Here is an 18,204-nt window from a genome sequence, read left to right on the forward strand (position 1 = left end):
TCAGACACTTTCTGCAGTGCATGCTGGGAGAGACCACACGGAAAGTCAGGGAGTGGCTCTCGAACGAATGAGCGTGTTCCAAAAGACGCCGGAATACTGTGCGGAACGCTCAACACTGGAAGGGAGGCCTCACCGCACAACAACGTCAGTCGGGCACCTAGGCCCTGCCTGCGCCAACCGCTAGACTGTTGTCATAGCGCAGAACTTTAGCGCACCGGCTGCACAGCTCGTACGGTCGACCGCAAAGAGAAAGCTAGCGGTGGAGGCCTGCGCTCGTTCCGGGTGATTCCTATGACGGTCTACGCATTCCTGGAATTTACAGAGGAAGTTGTAGCAATGAGACAAGCTAGTAATTACAATTTGGCATTCCAAATACAGGGAATGAAAAAAGGTGAACAAGTTAATGCAGTATGTAGCAAACTTTAATAGTGAATTTTCTATGTTGACAGGAGCCAGGTTCTAGCACCCAGGAGCACAAAGGCTGACAGGAGGGGCGTGTCTGAATTCGGGAGAACGGCCTCCGCCGCTGGGGCCTGGATGTGGCAGCTGGCAGGGTCCTCGGCAGGTGCGGTTCGTCACCATGAGGATGGAACTAGACACCAGGGCACCGCACAGGTAGCAAGCAGGGGTGTTTTCAGCCACACACACACACACACACACACACACACACACAGTGCCAGTGATCACCCCGGGGAGCTCTGCACCACAACGTCTTGCCCACTTTCCACTGTAAGAGCCATTTCATATTAGCGAGGGCATCATGGCTCTTTGTACCAAGCAAGCAAGTGTGTGTGTGTGTGTCTCAGGGTGAGAGTGAGAGAGAGAGAAAGAGAGGCTGAGAGTAAGAGTGTTGCTGTGTGGGTGCATGTGTGCTCATGTGCGTTTATGCGTGTGTACATGCGAGTCCCACATGCGCCTCCCTAGGCTCGGCTGCATCTGTTTGCGCGCTCTCCCAGGGCTGCCCCTGCTGCCTGTTGTTGACGGTATCTACGGCTGCTTCCCGACTACTCCAAGGCCGTTTCCACTCACAATCACTCCAAAGCAATTCATACTGAAAGCCGCTTTGGCACAAAATAAAAGGGAAGGCCACCCAAATCACTCCGCAGGGCACCGCTATGGTTCTCCCCACCCCCCCAGCAGAAATCATTACCATGACACAAATCATTAGAGCCGAGGTTACGGCGTCATGTGACACCGGAAGGAACCTTCGAGTCTGTTCCGCCCTGAGTGAACGAAAGGACAAAAACAGGACGGGGACCCATTTTCACAGCCAATTTGACATTGTAGGACGCGAGCTCGGGGCAGGAGGAGCGCTCGTCCCGTTTTCCACGCTAGGCTGAGACGGCACACGCAGCAGGCGGGCGCCGGCGGTCAGGCCAGCGGCCGCTCGCCGCCCGCTGAGCGATTTCACAATTTGGCAACGCCGCCGTCGCCCGCGTGCGGATTAGAGCCGACGCGCGAGGGGCCCGGACCCGCGCAAGCCAACGGCACAAATCAGGGGCCCCGCGGTTCTGATCCAAACCACACTGCCTCAGAGAGAGAGAGAGAGAGAGAGAGAGAGAGAGAGAGAGAGGGAGAGAGGGAGAGAGGGAGAAACCGCAAGGTTGGCACGGTAACAGCCCCGCTCCGGCTGCGGCAGCCTGACGGGAGGAACCGCGCGTCCGGAAGCACTCAAGACTGCGGGCCTCAAATCACACCGCGGCGCTCACCTCCATTAAACACACATCCAACTCCCAGCCTCCCCAGCCCCAACCGCTCCCTCTCCACCCCGCCCCACTCCCACCTCCCCACCCCCAACCGCTCCCTCTCCACCCCGCCCCACTCCCAAACTCCCAACCTCCCCACCCCCAACCGCTCCTTCTCCACCCCGCCCCACTCCCAGCCTCCCCACCCCCAACCGCTCCCTCTCCACCCCGCCCTGCTCCCAGGCTCCCACTCACAAAGTGAAACAGCATTACGGCACTGCAAGGAGAAATTCCTCATATTAAATTTGGGTGCCCAATTGCTCCCACGTTTACCCGCTGAGCCAGTGTCCTGTCTGGGCTCCAGCTCATTTCGCTGAGGTGAGATGCACAGTGGGCACAGTCTTGGCTAGGTGACACGGGGTGCTTGTTTCGGATGATGAAACAGAGGAGTGCGCTGCTGCTGCTGCTTATTTGCCAGCACTGAGAGAAGTTTTTTAAAAATAATTAATTGACCGGAGGAGACACTCTAGCGAGATGAGCTGGGCGACATTATGGCCAATTACACATCGCCCTGCGGGGCTGACGACCACAGTCAGCACTTGCACAGTCAGGATTCTGCAGCAGACCACTGGGTGCATTACCACTCTGTAAAACAGTGTCTTAAGAGTTATCCAATAGTCCTCAGCAATCAAACTAGATGTAAAAAATGGCCACATCTCATCTTGAGGCACACTATGATCCATGCACAGAGCTCACTGCTGCGTGGATCCCTGGACTGACTGGCGTGAAAATGACAAAGTCGCATTCTTTCAGACACAGACAGGGCAGCAGGTGCCCTCTGATGGCTTGTCCTCACCTGTCGTTTAACTGGCACAGAGCAGCCCCTCCCCCCCATTGGCTGAACGATTTTGTGGGCGAGTCCCCCATTGGCTGAATAATCTGCACAGGACCAGCAGCGCCTGGCTGGATACTCCTGACCTGTCCTTTCCACAGGCGCCAACAGGAACACCATCTGGCTGGTGTGAATGATTACCCCGGCAATGACCATGTGACTAACGGACAGCAGGAACCAAGGTCACAAGACCTCACCTCCTTCACTTTGCTCTGAATGCATTTTACACATTTTTCATGTTGGTGAAACATGCAGTGCAAAAATAAAAAATTGCCTGGGAATAACCTAAATAAATAGATAGATGATGGAATCTAAGAAATGCTAGGTCTGTATTGTTTAACATGCTGTTAGTTAGTCAGAGACTGGAAAAGAATGGAAAACCAAAGGAGCCAAAAAAAACACTGGAGTTTTTCAGGGTGCACACTGGCAACAGAGCTGTTCAATAACTGGCTTAATGGGAGTTTCTAAATTGCAACACACCCCTGATCTGACGCTAATGCTGCTGTGTTTCCCGCAAAAATGGATTGTTAGTTAATAATTTTTTGAAGTTTTCCTGTCATTGATTTTAAACTATTGAAATTCTGTTATTCAAAGCATCGAGTGAGAGCCACTGAGCACAGAAGAGTGGTGATAATTCAGGTGCACGAATAACGCAAAGTAAAACGGTCCCAGAAAATCCTGAAGGTTTGGAGGGGTTTTGGGGGGGAGGGGGTGTTTGATGAGAATATATAAAAAGACGCGCACTCACAGGCACACAGACACACTCAAATCATAAAACAAAAATAAAACTTGACAACAGCTTGAAAACCTTTTTTGTAATAGATCTGCGAGGAACGCGCAGACAGAAACGCACAGACACGCATACAGATCGAGTTGCGATGATCTAGATGATGCAGTGATGCATCCACACAGCCCTCCCGCCATCGCCCAGTACACACCCCCCTGCACCCCCCACCCCCCGAAAAAAAAGGCCAAGAGCCAATAGGCTTCTGGATGAAATTCTGTATTTGGACTGGGCAGACCGGGACCATGGTAATCTCATGTCATTACAACAATAATCCACACTATTGTCCATCTTTTTCTAACACTTCAGGATTGCCCCTTTTACCTTTGCCTTACTATAGACATTCTGTCCCCTACCCCTAATCCAGTGCAAAACTGCTGGGGTCATTGTTTGCTTTTTTTGTGCTTGAAAACATTAACACTCTTTAGGTTATTTGGAATAATTATAACAACAATCAACAAAACCATTCTGACAAATTCATAATCTAGTGCAAATTGTTTTAAAATGATATTTTGGAAAGTGTATTTCAATTTATCAATAGCAAGTCAGTCGCAAGGGTGTCTTCAAAATTAAATAAATAACTTCACAAATACTTGAGGTCGTTTGTGCTTAAAATGTCATAGACTCTACAATTACATTTTTGAATTCCTTGTAGATTCAACAAGTAGGCCTACTTGAAATTTGAACCCAACAAAAATGTTTGGTTAGACAGCACAAACACACAATCATGGTCCTTCAAGTCAAGTTCACCGTAGAATAAATGACTATCACCCAGACTAGATTTTATTTTATTGATATATTCATGTTTTTAACCAGAATATGCAGCCTGGTATTTTAAAAAGTTAACAAAAACACATTCACTACATTCAATTCAATTCAATTTATTCATTTAAAAAATTACTCACACACAATAATGTGCCACAACTATTCGCCCGATTATTTTATGCGGAGTACTTGTCACTGACGCTTTAAATCAATGGAAGAAATGATAGAAATCTAAACCCCAAAGTGCTCCTCTTCAACGAGAGAAGCCTTGATCCACGCATCGCTTACATCTAAAACATCCCATTCATGTTAAGCTTAGTGTTCATCATTCAGTTTGACTTCTCTTTTACCATAACAAGCCTGAATGAGACTCACGAAGGAAGATGCTCAAGCAGTCTGGCACTCAACCTCAAGTCTCAGAAAAAGGGGGGGGAAAAGAAAATATGAATTGATAGTTGACCTTCCAAAATGTATGACATCTCATAGTGCCAGGAAAAACTGGTATCTATCCATCGGGGGAAATTATTTATTTCATAAATTATTTATTCATTTATTTATTTTAGGTAGCATTAGCGACACGTTAATTTACCTTTGATCAGCTCCACTGTTTGTTTTCGAAACTGCATGTAAATGACAGAACGAGCACAGAAAGGTACAGTTAGTGGCCAGTACTCACTGAGCTGTTTATTTCCATCATCCGATTATGGAAGAATAGAATGTTACTGAAGACTGTTACTGAAGAAGGAAAGAAGCGTATGCCAGTAAAAGCAAGACAACTGCTGTAAGCTACCTTACTATGCTGATTTAAACTAATATTTAAACTAACTGAACTAATTACCTGTATAATTTCTATCTATGCAGTTCATGATGAGTCACAAACTTTGAATTTCTATTCACTGCACTGGTACAGCCCAGCTCCACCCCTTTTCATGTAAATTATAAAAGAAATGCAGTGCAAGGTGCATTGCCAGAATCACTGGCCCAATGTGAATTACACCATCAATATGCAAAATAAGGCAGTGTCTGCGCTTCTTCCAGGAAAATTCAATGATAAAAATATACAGAGAAGGTGCCGAGCCCATGAAAATGAGCATGAAGTTATGAGGCTTAAGGACAGCACTCTCCTATGAATAAATTTATCATTTATAATATTGATATCCTTTTCTTAAGTCTGAACCCAACATTCGCCTTACAAACAGAAAGGATGACAGCAACTGGTAACTAAATTATTTAGAAAGCAGAAAGAATGTAACTTTACTACTATTTGTTAAGTGTAAGTCCACCCCCTCGCCCCCAAACCAATTTGTATCTCTTGTAACACACAAGATCTGGTGGCTGTTGTGCAGCAGAGACAGCGCATAAAACAAGCCTAGCCATTTTGCTACGAGGTCAAGTCTTCCACAAAAACTTTGACTGCTGGTCCTTTTTTGTCACTCTGCGCAAGTCCTTGCCATTTTTGAACAATAATAATGTTTTCTTCTTATTCACTTGACAGGTGAACTGCGAGTGCTCCCCAACTACACAGTTAGGCATCCAGTAATTATTAAGTGTGTGGCATTTACAGCTTACGTATTGCGTCTCGGCATAATGCATTAGGTCGTACAGGAAGCCCGTGCCAAATCTCGGCTGTCACTGATAAAGCTTAAAGTATGCTTTCTGTTGGCATGGAGAAGAACGGGAAGGGGTAGCTGTCGGCAGCAGAATCGGAGAGCAACTGGGGCGTTCATATAGTTATTATAAGTGGATTTATAGCGCTGCTCTCGATTTGACACAGTGAAATCCGATGTGCCAAAAAAAGTTAGTTTTTACCTGTTATTCAAGCTCCAGAGCAAGGCCCATTTCCCTGCTTGGCGCTCCTTCCCTTCACACAGAATCTTTCTAACATTAACTCAGTTTTGCTCACCTGGGCTGTAACTACACTACTGAATGATGTCACTTGGTTACACTTCCTATCAAGGATCAGAACAGCATACAGTAACACCTTCAAGCACTATTAAAAATAAATAAATAAATAAACTACATGAATCAATTTTGCGACACAATCAGAGATATACCCTGATGTCATCAGGATACTTTCATTTGGTGCCTTATAGTATAATCATGTTTGTCATGGACAGTGACATATGGTAGCATACCCTATCGCAGTTCGCATATATTACATGAATGCTTATGTAGTGCTTGTATAGGATAAGGGTTTTCATACAAGACCCATTCATACAAAGTTATTTTTAAAGTCATTCATGGAACACTACCTATATTTCAGAAATCTAAAATATTTTGTTCTACCTAAAACTTTGACTACTGTAATTTGTTGATTTTGGCTTTAATTCATATTGTTTTAAAATTATTTCTAATGGATGCTTAATGTGCTTAATAAAATTGCTTTATTTTTTACAAAAAAAATTCCTTAATCCAAGCAACCCCGAACTCTTGGAAATTGTGCATGAAACATCGTCATTTCATTATTCAAAATTAAGGACAGGGTACCCATATGTTAACATTATGACACAGTCACATAGCACAGAAAAGCTGTAAAGTAAAGCATATTCTTAACTTCTGACTGTATGCATCAATTTACAGCACAGTGCATTAAAAGATTTTTTTTTTTTTTTCTGCACAAATATTTTAATTCTATTTATATCTAAGCATTGTTCCTGCCAGGCAATGGAGCATTTATCACTGATAAAACTCCTTTTGGAAATGTCAGTGTTACTACCATTCTTTCCTTATACAAGAGTGATCCTTTCAATTACTTTATTTAACATGGAATCTGGCCAAACATAGTGTCATTGCACTAAGAGGTAGTAAAACACTATTGACTACTTTCAATGAATAAATATGAATGTAAGCATTACACAGTTTATGTCTCAAATGACAGAAATGCCCCTATATTCAAACTAGCCAGGTAGCTTTCCGATTGTATGGTATATGGACATTTTGTATTAATTTATTCTACTTAAGTCTTCAGAGTAACTGTGTCAATGGAACGGAAATGTGAGATTACAACAGTAAATTACTTATTTTTGTGTTACCCCTTTTTTGTTAGGCTAAAAAAGTACATGTTATGGTTAAATTACTGTGTGTGGTTATAATTGCTCATACTGAACCAAAAAACATTTGCTAACCACAGGCTGTTTCATGAAAATATTTTGATTCTAGCATTCTAACATTATAAGTGACATGAAGGCTGCTACTTGTTCATTTAGAATGAGAGATCTGGATCCTTAAATCTACACATCTTATCAGAGAATATTAATCTTTTTAAACTTACATGGCCAGAAAAATTCGACCTAAATTGATTTAGTGCCCACACCCCAGTCTGCTAGCGATTGCTTTTCATTTTCCCAGATGTACTTATTGTTACAGCCTAAAACTGCACACACTGTTTTGAATGCTGTCTATGCTCCCATCTTAAGCTATTTAAAGTGACTAGCTAGCTATATTTAGTTGGGAAATGGTCACTACTGGAGCGAGACAGATGTATATGCCAATTTTTATTTAAAAATGTGATTTCATGTTAATAATTAGTATCAAGCCAAAAAAATGCTCGTGAAATGCCATGGTTTGCCAAAATGTGAAAAGACAGAGAAGTGGCATTATAACCCCACAGATTTTGTAGCGATGTCAACTATAATTAGCATGTCCTAGCAAACAAACATGAGAATGAAACGCTTCTGTATTCGCTGGTGCAGCCTTCGGTTTTCATGCAAAATGCTTCCTTAAAAACAGCACCAGAAATGTGTAGCTTTCACTTTTCACTGAACAAAACTGCCAGAGCCGATTACGCAACCTGCACACTGGCATCAGGGGTTCTCCGACTGAAAGTTGAGATCAATGACAAAAGATAACTGTAGCACAGAAAGAACATACTGGCACCCCTTAATTTTGGCAGGAAATAGGTTGGCCGGTTTATCTTTTTTAATCCTTGTGGACTAGTCTATCCCCGCGGACCACCCAAATCACGCTCCACGCCATGCTAGCTAATCTAGTTTCTGTTCACATGAGAACAGGTGTAATACGAAATTTCAGAACCGCAGTATTTGATATGCATTGTTTTGGCCGTAACAATGTATAGTCGGTTACTAGTCAAATTCACCAACAGAAGCGTCGCACTGACAGGTCCACACTGCGTATTTCACGACAAAAAAGACTATTGGTTGACAATAAATAGAATGTTTGCGCAAAGCATTTCACAAGCATAATTTTGCTAACATTTCTGTGTCAAATCTGTTTCTGTTCAATGCTCTTCTTTCGAGTTTACCGTTACGAGACTAAACTAAAGACAGTATCCATAATTCATCTTCAAAAATCAAATAAGTATTTCGCCGCCTCGAGAATCGTCCACTTCATATAATATCCGCGCTAGCAGCTCAGCCGCGTGCAATCTTTCGGAATTCGCAGTCCGGCTGAATGTGAAAGAAGCCCGACGCTGCTCCACGCAACAATGGCTCGACACACACGATGAATTCCTCTGACTGCATGAGAAGCACCCTGTTTGGAGGCTTGAATAACAAACGGGCCACACAAGACAGCCTAGAACAGATCTGATTCCCCCTCGCCTGGCTTCTCCGCGGGACCTGGCTTGCCATGCTCTTGTCATTCCTCATGTTACAGAACATCAATCATACAGCAGAGACTGTGCCCTTGCGCTACCCAGGTCTGATTTACAAACATTAGCAGGGAATACAATTACACAGTCCTTGCCTGAATACCGCTCGCAATGCGGCTAGAGAGAGGGAGAAAGGGGAAGTGAGAAAACAAAAACGATTGCGTTTCACAAGGTGCAATAAAAAGACTGCCTAATATATTATTTTATTGTCTGGTGATAATAAAGTACACTTACTAACGTTTCAGTTTTTGCACACATACAAAACTGATTTTATGGCGGTTTCGTTTGAATAAGCCTAATGTTACTGTGCATGCACATTCCATTGGCAACCTAAAACTTCCTCCAGCCAAACAAGTAAATAAATATCATTTACTTTTAAGTACGCTAATTAGGCTACCCGTAAAGCTTATTAACAACTTGGACAAAATCAATGCAATAAAATCAACTGATGTCAAACTTTTTATGAACATGAAGCCAAATTCAGACATAAATTGGCAGACAAATATTACAGACTAACTGGCTGGCAAGACAGATTTTCTATGGATACATCAATAACAAGAGTTTATTTTTAAACGGAATATAAACATCACATATTTCGATTTTTAAAACGTGACTCAAAGGTCTCATTTAGTACTGTTCATATTAAACATTATTAAACATATACTGATGGATAAATAAACACCTCGTTGATTACATTCAGCTTAACACAAGCACCGTACGGTTTGCTTATATATATATATATATATATAGGCTATGTATATATATATATATATATATATATCTCGCACAAAAACTTTCTACAACTCCCGAATTAATCTGAATCAGATGCAAAGTCATTAAAAACAATCATCATAATAATATATTTGGTTACTAAATACCGAACTAAGAAACGAAGAAAAAACATCGCAGAGCATATTCGAATGCAAATAGTCACGCACAATTATCGTTAAAAAATATTTTAGCTTGAGGAAAAAGTAAAGTCCACCGGGCAGATTCAGGAAAGCATTAAAAGTTTCAATTCTCTTGCAAACCACTAATCGGCAGCGAAAAGATGACCCGCAAATTGTATTAAAATAAACAAATCACCGCGCTGATCCCAGCAGTGAACGCGGAGCATACAGAGAGCCAGTGCTGCTCTATGGTCGCTCCACCGCTGATCAATGATTGAACTGAACAAAGGCAGAAGAGGATCAATTTCTAATATCTATCAATGCTACACCGCTGATTTTATTCCCCAAAACTCCCCAAAAGCACATTTCGTTTCGTTTTTCGGTGGAGCATCTTCTAAATTTTCATATTCTCCTGAAAGGTAAAAGATAGCACTAACCTGAAGCCGCCGTAGATCAAATTTCTTCCAATATTGAAACATCGATCCCACATCGGCGGCCATCTTGGGGGATATTGAAGAGAATTTTTTTTTCGCACCGGCTACACTAAATATATGGGCTGGATTCCCCTCGTTAAACAGCGTTGGTGATCACTTGCTCCACACAAAAGAAAAGCTTATCAAAACAAGAAAGTCCACAAAACTAGATGAAGAGGCGTTGGGAAAATAGCAGCCTTTCCCGGCGGAGGGCTGTGTATTTTAAAAGAAGTACAAGATTATCTCTGCATTTGTGCAGTCCTGGGGATTTATGCACTGTGCAATTGCACTTGATTTTGGTTTGGTAAAGTTATCAATACTGACGTAACGTGATGATCAATACCGTCTGGAAATGAGGAAGGGAGAACAATAAACAATATAAGAAAGAATTGTGAATTATACGTGTATATATAGGCCTATATAGCCTATACGTGTATATTTGTGACCGGGAAATTTCGAATGGATAGGCTACCAGTTAAAGTGTAGAATCTACAGATGCGCGTAGACACCTGTACTTAACATTATTTGATATTTACCTTGAATGTTAACAATGCATGCACAACGATGTACGTTTGCGTGACACCTATGCCCAGCCTACCTGGTTTGTGTGGTTGTTTTCATCATTTAAGTGACACTTTTTTGAAGAAGCGTCTGTGCATTAATTTGTAAACATTCTGAAGAGGGAGTGAGGATGTAGGACGTCTGAGTGTGTGTCAAAAAACATTTCAGTAATCGACGACATACCTTGCCTTTATTGTTGAGCTATGCCTCAAAACATCGTACAGTCCTGCCCGATTCAACTGAATTTTCTATTATAGAATTTACATTTATCTCCACCATAATCAGCTATTACAATTTACCCTCAGCTAAAAACAAATAAATTAATCAATAATAAATACATAAATAAACCATGCTGCTAGTAATTATATATTTGTAAAAACGATAATATTTGTACAACTGATAATGATAACTGACCAATAACAACAACAGAAGCTTTTTAAACAAATATTACAACTTGCATGCAGTTGTTGTTATAATTAGGTAGAGAAAGTTTGGAAACAACCAGTTCAGTTTGCTTGTAATCTTTCAGTTAATTTGTGACTGCACTGTAAAATGTCCAGTGTTCATTCAACTCTTTGATAATTCAACACTTACGTATAACATTTGGTCGCCATTGTGAGTGTTGAATTAACACTGGACATTTTACTGTGAGCTCCCTCGTGTTATAATCCTCTCCCACACATGTTTCTTGGACATATTGTCAGTTCAGTGTTCATACATTAAAGTACGTGTCTGCTAAATAAACTGTTGTTTTTACTAAAACTGTAAATATTACACAAATGGAAAACACTCTTTAGGAAATAATTTACAAAGTAGTACCTGGGTACTTAAAATTCCTTTTTCCAATAGTAGGGAGAGCCTGATCTCTGTGATATTTATTTGATTAGAACATTATGGGGCCCATCATAGACAATCTGGTTCCACGTGGATCCGTGTCAATCCAAGCACGTTCAGCTCACCTACCGCTCTTTGCATTTCCATTGCTGTCATTTACTCTTTTTTTTACTGCAACAAATGTGTACTTTTAATCTTGGTGCCTATTATCACTTTTCAATTAATTTTTATTTAATAAAGAACACGCACTGTTTTTTTTTTTTGAGATGGTGAAAAAATCGCTCAGCGGCTGCACGATTTTTCCAAGTATTTTGCGCCACCTCGTGTCTTTAGAAGTTATTGCAGCAGGCAGCAGTGAATAATCTCACTATAGAGGAAATTAGAGGCAATTGGAATTGAATTTTAATTCTAATCGTGAATTCATGTGTCAGTGTCATTTACTTCAAGGCTTCTCTGTGATGAGCCCATTCGAATTAAGTTCTGCCTCACCCAACCTGCCCAAGCTCTCAGCCAATCTTCCAGCTTTCTGTAACTCATTCCTTTCCTGCCCCTCTCAGACACTACCTAACTCCACCCGTAAGCAACTGCAGACCTTGAAGTGTACTTTCAAATGCATGTATCATTGTAAACTATTTTGTAGGATATTCTATCATAAATATATGTGCGCCTTCAAATATAAATCTGTGTCTTAACTGTGAGCTATTCTTTCTTACATTCATCTGCATAATATACGATAAATATTATTAACAGAGGCAGGGGTAAAATAATCTATTTACAGCTGAGTTTCGATGATCTTTTAAAATAAATTAGCTTTCAAAGATGTAATATCAACTGGTAAGATGCAACTGATATAAATATGAATATAAATAACAACAACAGACGAACAATTTCTTTTCTCGCAAGAAATGGCACATTAAAACAAAAATCAAAGAAATCTTTAGGCAAAATCATTGATATTTTCTTGATATGCAGAAACACCTGAGGGGAATATAAATGGTGGTTATTAAAAGTTTCAGTTTTATTACTTTTTATTTGTTGCTTAGGGGAGAGAACAAAATGCAGGAGTTATATAAGTGTAATAACATTTCTTATTTGGCGATGATTCATTTTGGAATTTGAAATCAGACATAGTTATATGTTGATGGTGTTGTTTCAATATACATATTTGTAGAGAAGCAGTACTTTATTCATTATTCAATATCCATGTACGAATTGCCTTCATCCCTCCAAGTTGTATGCTGAAACCATTTTGTGTGTGTGTGTGCGCTTGCGTGCATGTGTGCTTGTGTGTGTGTACGCATAACATTATGTTGTGCCTATGGCTGTTAATACAGCTATGGTGTTGACTGCAGTGTTGTGTGTGCCAACTGCCAAGCTAAGATATCCGCACTGAGAAATGTGAAATTGAGGTCATTGGCATTGGGAGTGACCTGGGCTTCTCGTTCCAGGTCATTATACTGGAGTCAGAAGGGCACCACTGATAGCGTATACAGCATGAGGTCAGGTTGTTGCTAACAGAAGGGGAGCTTGCGTTTAATGTAATTTTGATTTGACAGGTGTCAAATCACTTCTGGGGTTTTCAGTTTCGTCCTGCATTACCACCCCAGGCATGTGCATGTAGGCTGTCATGAGAACCACACAAATTGCTGTGGTATAGTTTATTCCTTACATATACTGTTATTTGCACACTAGTACTAGTGCTATCACTAAAAATGTAAATGTACTAATATGCACATGCCTGGGTGGCACACCTAGAGAGCCACTAGTCTTGGGGGAAGGCCCAAAGGCTAGTTGTGATTCCTATATGAGTAAATCTGTGATATTGTTTGAGTGTGTGTGGGGGCAGGGCATTGTGCTTGTGCTGCTGTCACATATGTGTGACGTGATAATTGGGCACAGCTGCAGATCTCAAAATCCTTTTGTCTGCATATGAAAAAACAGCAGCCTTCAACAGCTCTGCTTATTAGAAGGTGCAGAAGCAGCATTTGCCATTGTGTAAAAGCACTGTGAAAATGAATCTGAGACGGAGACTTCAGTGCAAGCACAACACACAGCCCATTCGGCTGCGATCCTGCCGCTGATTCTCTTGTGCTGAGGAAATCTTTTTGTTGTTGTGGATAACCTTGATCCACAAGGATAGCAGTACAGTATAGTATAATTAGTATAATTTCAATATGTAATTAACATTTGTCGAAAGCTTACAAAACATCATTTCCAATCACAACATGCAATGCGCGCGTGTTTTACTTGCACAGATTTTTAAAATGCACATGGATATGGAGAATAAAGTTGGAGTGTCAATTTGTTATTACATCAACAAAACAAATATTTATTTTTGCATCCAGTATTGGAATTAGGGTCAAAAGTGTTTGGCATGACCATTTTCATATGTGAGACAAATAAGCACGTCCCAGACTTCATAATATAATTAACGTTTTAAAACATCAGGGTGGAGCAAGACATCTTCCAGAAGCACAATTTGAAACCAAAATGTTCATCGGGCATATCTTGTAACAGCTGCACAAAAAGAAAATTAATTTGGGAAATGTTCTGCATTTATGGCTTCAGCCTTTGTGAGCTGCTGAGCATGCATTGATTCACAATCTTAAACCACATTCCACTTCACTCTCGGGCTCCTAATGCCTGGGAATCATGACCCAATGCCTCCTTCCTGGAATATTTTGAAATGATTGTTTCCCTGCTGGATTCTGGGGTATTGACTAGTTCTCCGAGAACTGAAATCCAATAAGCTTGACATATTAAATGTGCATTTTGAGCTCCACCCAGTGGCCATTAAGGAGATAAATTGGCGCAACCCACAGATCTCACAGGCTGCCGGCCCTTTCCAGACCCAAGAACAGCCGTTAGTCACTGCTGCTGCAGCCCTGCAGGTCATTCCCAGAGGCAGTGCCTCATATTGCTGCTTTACCGTAAGATTCATGAGCGCCACCTTAAGAGCTATTTTGTGTTTTTGTCCGTGGAATTAAAAACCACATCATCCACAGATCCGCAAGCATAACAGTACAGGTCACAGAAAAATTACGTAAAACATGTCATTGATTGATGCGGAGCAATTGAGATGAACACTCTTTTTTTCTTTTCGTTACTAGTTAGGCGGTAGGAGGACATCCAGTGGAGGGTTGTTGTTTTTATCTTTCATAATTGGCGGTTGTTGATTCTTTTAAACATGTATTTGGTCGCACAAATATGTCTGCTGTCTGTCATGCCCATGTAGCATCTAATTGAATGGAGTGATTAAAGAAATAGGGATAATGAACAAGGGATGAAGAAAAAGAGAGAAACAGAGAGAGAAAAAAAGACAAAGGATGGAAGCAATGTTACTAGTGACACCTGTGTCCACTGTCCAATCAGCATCTCCTCTGAGGACTTCACTATCCAGCACCTGATTGGTGGAGAAGTGCCACTGCTGTCCTTTCACAGGTGATGTCCTCAAACGCTTCCCTTGCACGTGAGCTTGGTGGCCACAGGCAAACAAAATACACTTTTATGTTTGTTGCAAACAAAAGCAACAAATAAAGAGAAAAGAAATAAAGATAGACGATCATCCTTTTTGAAGTGTTATTTATTTAGCTACTTCTTTACTTCTAAAAGTAAACTTACTTTCTTTACTTTTAATTCAAATTCATATTCTTACTCATGTTCATATTCACATCCAAAGGTCAGCTGTTCGCTATACACCTGGGAATTGTGCAATAATTCTGGATTCAAAATTCCCACAACCTGGGGCAACAGTGAAGGAAAAACTATAAATATAAATAGTAAAAGTAATCTAATCTTAAAAGGGAGGCTGGTGTGATTTCCCTTATTTATAGCTTTTTCTTTCCATTTATTTGTTGCCTTTGATTGCACTGTATTTTTAAACTGCATTTTAACAGCTGAAGTGACATAAATTACAATGAATAGAGTGGTCTGAAGAGCTGCGGCTGAGGGTTCTTCATTTAAGCGTGTACAGTACGTGTGTGTATATATAGCCATGTGATTCACCTCCTCTGTCTTTCTCTCCCACAGCCCTGACGATGCCTTTACCACACAGACACAAAAGCATGCAAAACAACAGCTGGCATTTTTGTCTTAAACTCAGAATAACCCAAAGTGCTAAGACAAATGATACTATAGATGGCGAATGAAGGTCACTGTCACCCGAGGTAGCAGACAGGGGCTCTCTACACCACAGTCTGTGGCTATAAGCACTTGGCATTTGTATGTATCATTTAGAGTTGACTCCACACTAACTTGGATAGTAACTGAGCTGGTTAAACTGTGCCTGATTACAAAACAAACTGCCGTTAATTGTTTTCTCTTTGGTTAAGTATCTACAAATATGAAAGCCATATTAAAATATCAGTGGTTCTGGATGTGCAAACTCAGCCATTTGGTGTATTTACTGCACTCCTTCCAGAACATTTGGGACTCATTTTTGTGTTGACAGGCCAGCCAGGTATGTGCTTTTCACAGTTGGATTCCAAAAAAGAGCAAGATGCACTTTACTGGTGACTGATGGAATATCTGAGGGCTTAATAGCTTAGTATAGAGTGCTGAATTAGCACTATATACCCAAGGCCCAGAAAAACATTTAGATGCATGCTTTTTATAAAACTTCACCTTGGCAATCTTCAAGAGCTCAAACATGTAATGATTCACGAGCATAAGGAATTATAAGCAGGAACCCAAGAGGTGACACAGAAAGCCAGCCACTTAATTTTAGTAAATATACAGCGCTACAAATAGGTAATGCATAAAAACATGAGCAATGCAAGTCACGTCTGTCTTAAAATAGCTTACACGCCATTATTAATGTACTGCCAACCTAATTAATGGCATAATGGATGCAACTCACTCTGTGACTTTGGGCATAGAAGAAGGCTTTTTTTTCACCAGTGAGAAACAGCATTCAGCAACTACCATGCAGTAGCAAGCAGGCTTAACATTTCAGTTATAATGAGGGCCTATGATCCTGTACCAGCAGTCATACTTGACTCAGGGTAGCAATTGTAAGAGGGATGGTGGATGCTGGTTGACGATGCCAAGTAATGCTCTTTTCACATTCACATTTAGAGTATTAAGAAGAGGCAGGATAATACAAAAAGACACAAAGCAACACAGGTTGCCAAGTGTAACATTCACGTTTAACAAAAAGGATGTAAGACAGAACACATCTACATTGGTCATACTGTTAGAAATGTAATTATTGTATACAAGCTCTCAGATTCCATGCATAGTCGTCTTTCTGGAACAGGAAGGAAGCTCCACCTAATCCCAGAGGTCTTCTGCCCGAGGGACCCATGTCACACAGAGCCATCTGACCTGTAAATCACCTGGATGGGCAATTACATTCATTCTGTATAATACATAAGCAATCCACATGCTGCAAAGATGATTTAATCAGCAGAGCACCTGAGCAGCAATCACAGGGTAATGCCTATAGCCCAAGCACTGCAATGGTATCTAGCTAAGGACATGCTCACTTTTCTCAGTGGATGGGGGGTTAGTTTTATGGTTGGGGTTTATTTTCTGAGAGGATACAATAATAAGACACAGTTTGGTCGGACATAAAAGCATTCATACATCAGTCTGGCCGGTACATCCACACTGTTAGGATTTTTACTCATTTTAATAACAATATTCCAGAATTGTGAACAGTACTCTGCTGTTGATGCTGTATTGAGTATGCTGTGATAGATGTACAATAGGCTTTGTGTGAATTCTTCACGGCAGATGAAATATTACAGCAATCATGCTTTACTGTGATCCAAAGTACAGCAGTGTTCCTTTAGTGCAAAAATTGTTTTGATGAGCTCCTGAAGCTGCCTAACGACACTGCTGCCCCTCCCCCTGGCGACTCGTGCTTGAGCAGGAGGGCACTCTCAGTGGAAGGTGGGGAATAACGTAGCATTGTGGTCCGCCCGAGTGGAGGCCTAACCTCTCCCCTAAAGGTGCGTTCACCGCCCCTGGAGACCCAAATTTGAGCCTCGCCAGATCCCTGCCGTTACATATACTCCATAAACACTGTGCGCCAAATTACTCCATAAAATTGAAGTTTCTTTTAATACATTTAAGAAATAGTTTACTTTTTCTTGACACTCCGGTACATTCAACACTGTCAATGAGAGCACAGCGTGGTACTTCATTATATAGCATAGTGAAAGCTGTTGTAATTAAAACTGCAGTAACTTTGCTCTTAAATGAATTACATCAACTTACTGGCTAATTGTTGCCAGTAAGTTGCTTTAATTTTAACAACAGTTCGCTAACTGTACAATGAAAAACATCTTCTCTGATAGATAGCTTCAGAGAACTTTAAGCCATTGCATGTTAAATAATAACTGTTAGGAAAATTACTGATTATTTATGATTAATAGCCCTTTTCAGAGATGGCTTAAATAGATGGACTGGAATCTCTACAACAAACCACTGCCTTTGTCTCATGTAACCATCGCAGGTCCATAGTGATACCCTAAAAAGGACTCAGATCCATTGTTGCAGCCAAAAGGGGGGAGAGGGGGTGTAGGGGGGTAAATTTGGGGGACCCAGCAAGTGATGCTGTCAATCAGACCTCGCAGCATTCCGAAGTGGGAGGCACTGAAGACAGAAGCAGATTTCTGGGGAAACAATGAAGTGTGCGGCTCCTCTGGCCTCCGGGCCCCAGCCCCTGTAATGCGTCGCCATGCGGCTCGTGTTATTCTAAACCAC

General features: G+C 41.2%; 1 protein-coding gene across 2 annotated transcripts in view; it reads right to left on the reverse strand.

Moving 5' to 3' along the window:
- The window catches only part of cux2b (cut-like homeobox 2b), a 128,502-nt gene extending 118,145 nt beyond the window's left edge, over positions 1-10,357 (reverse strand). The window contains exon 1 of one of the 2 annotated variants that reach the window (XM_035378511.1): positions 10,063-10,357. In XM_035378511.1, the coding sequence (XP_035234402.1) occupies positions 10,063-10,125 (63 nt within the window). In that variant the 5' untranslated portion in view covers positions 10,126-10,357. The remainder of the gene's footprint in view (positions 1-10,062) is intronic. The other variant, XM_035378513.1, reaches the window with a different exon arrangement.
- Positions 10,358-18,204: the final 7,847 nt, after the last annotated feature.

This window comes from Anguilla anguilla, chromosome 10 (genome assembly GCF_013347855.1).
Source record: "Anguilla anguilla isolate fAngAng1 chromosome 10, fAngAng1.pri, whole genome shotgun sequence".
Lineage (NCBI taxonomy): Eukaryota > Metazoa > Chordata > Actinopteri > Anguilliformes > Anguillidae > Anguilla > Anguilla anguilla.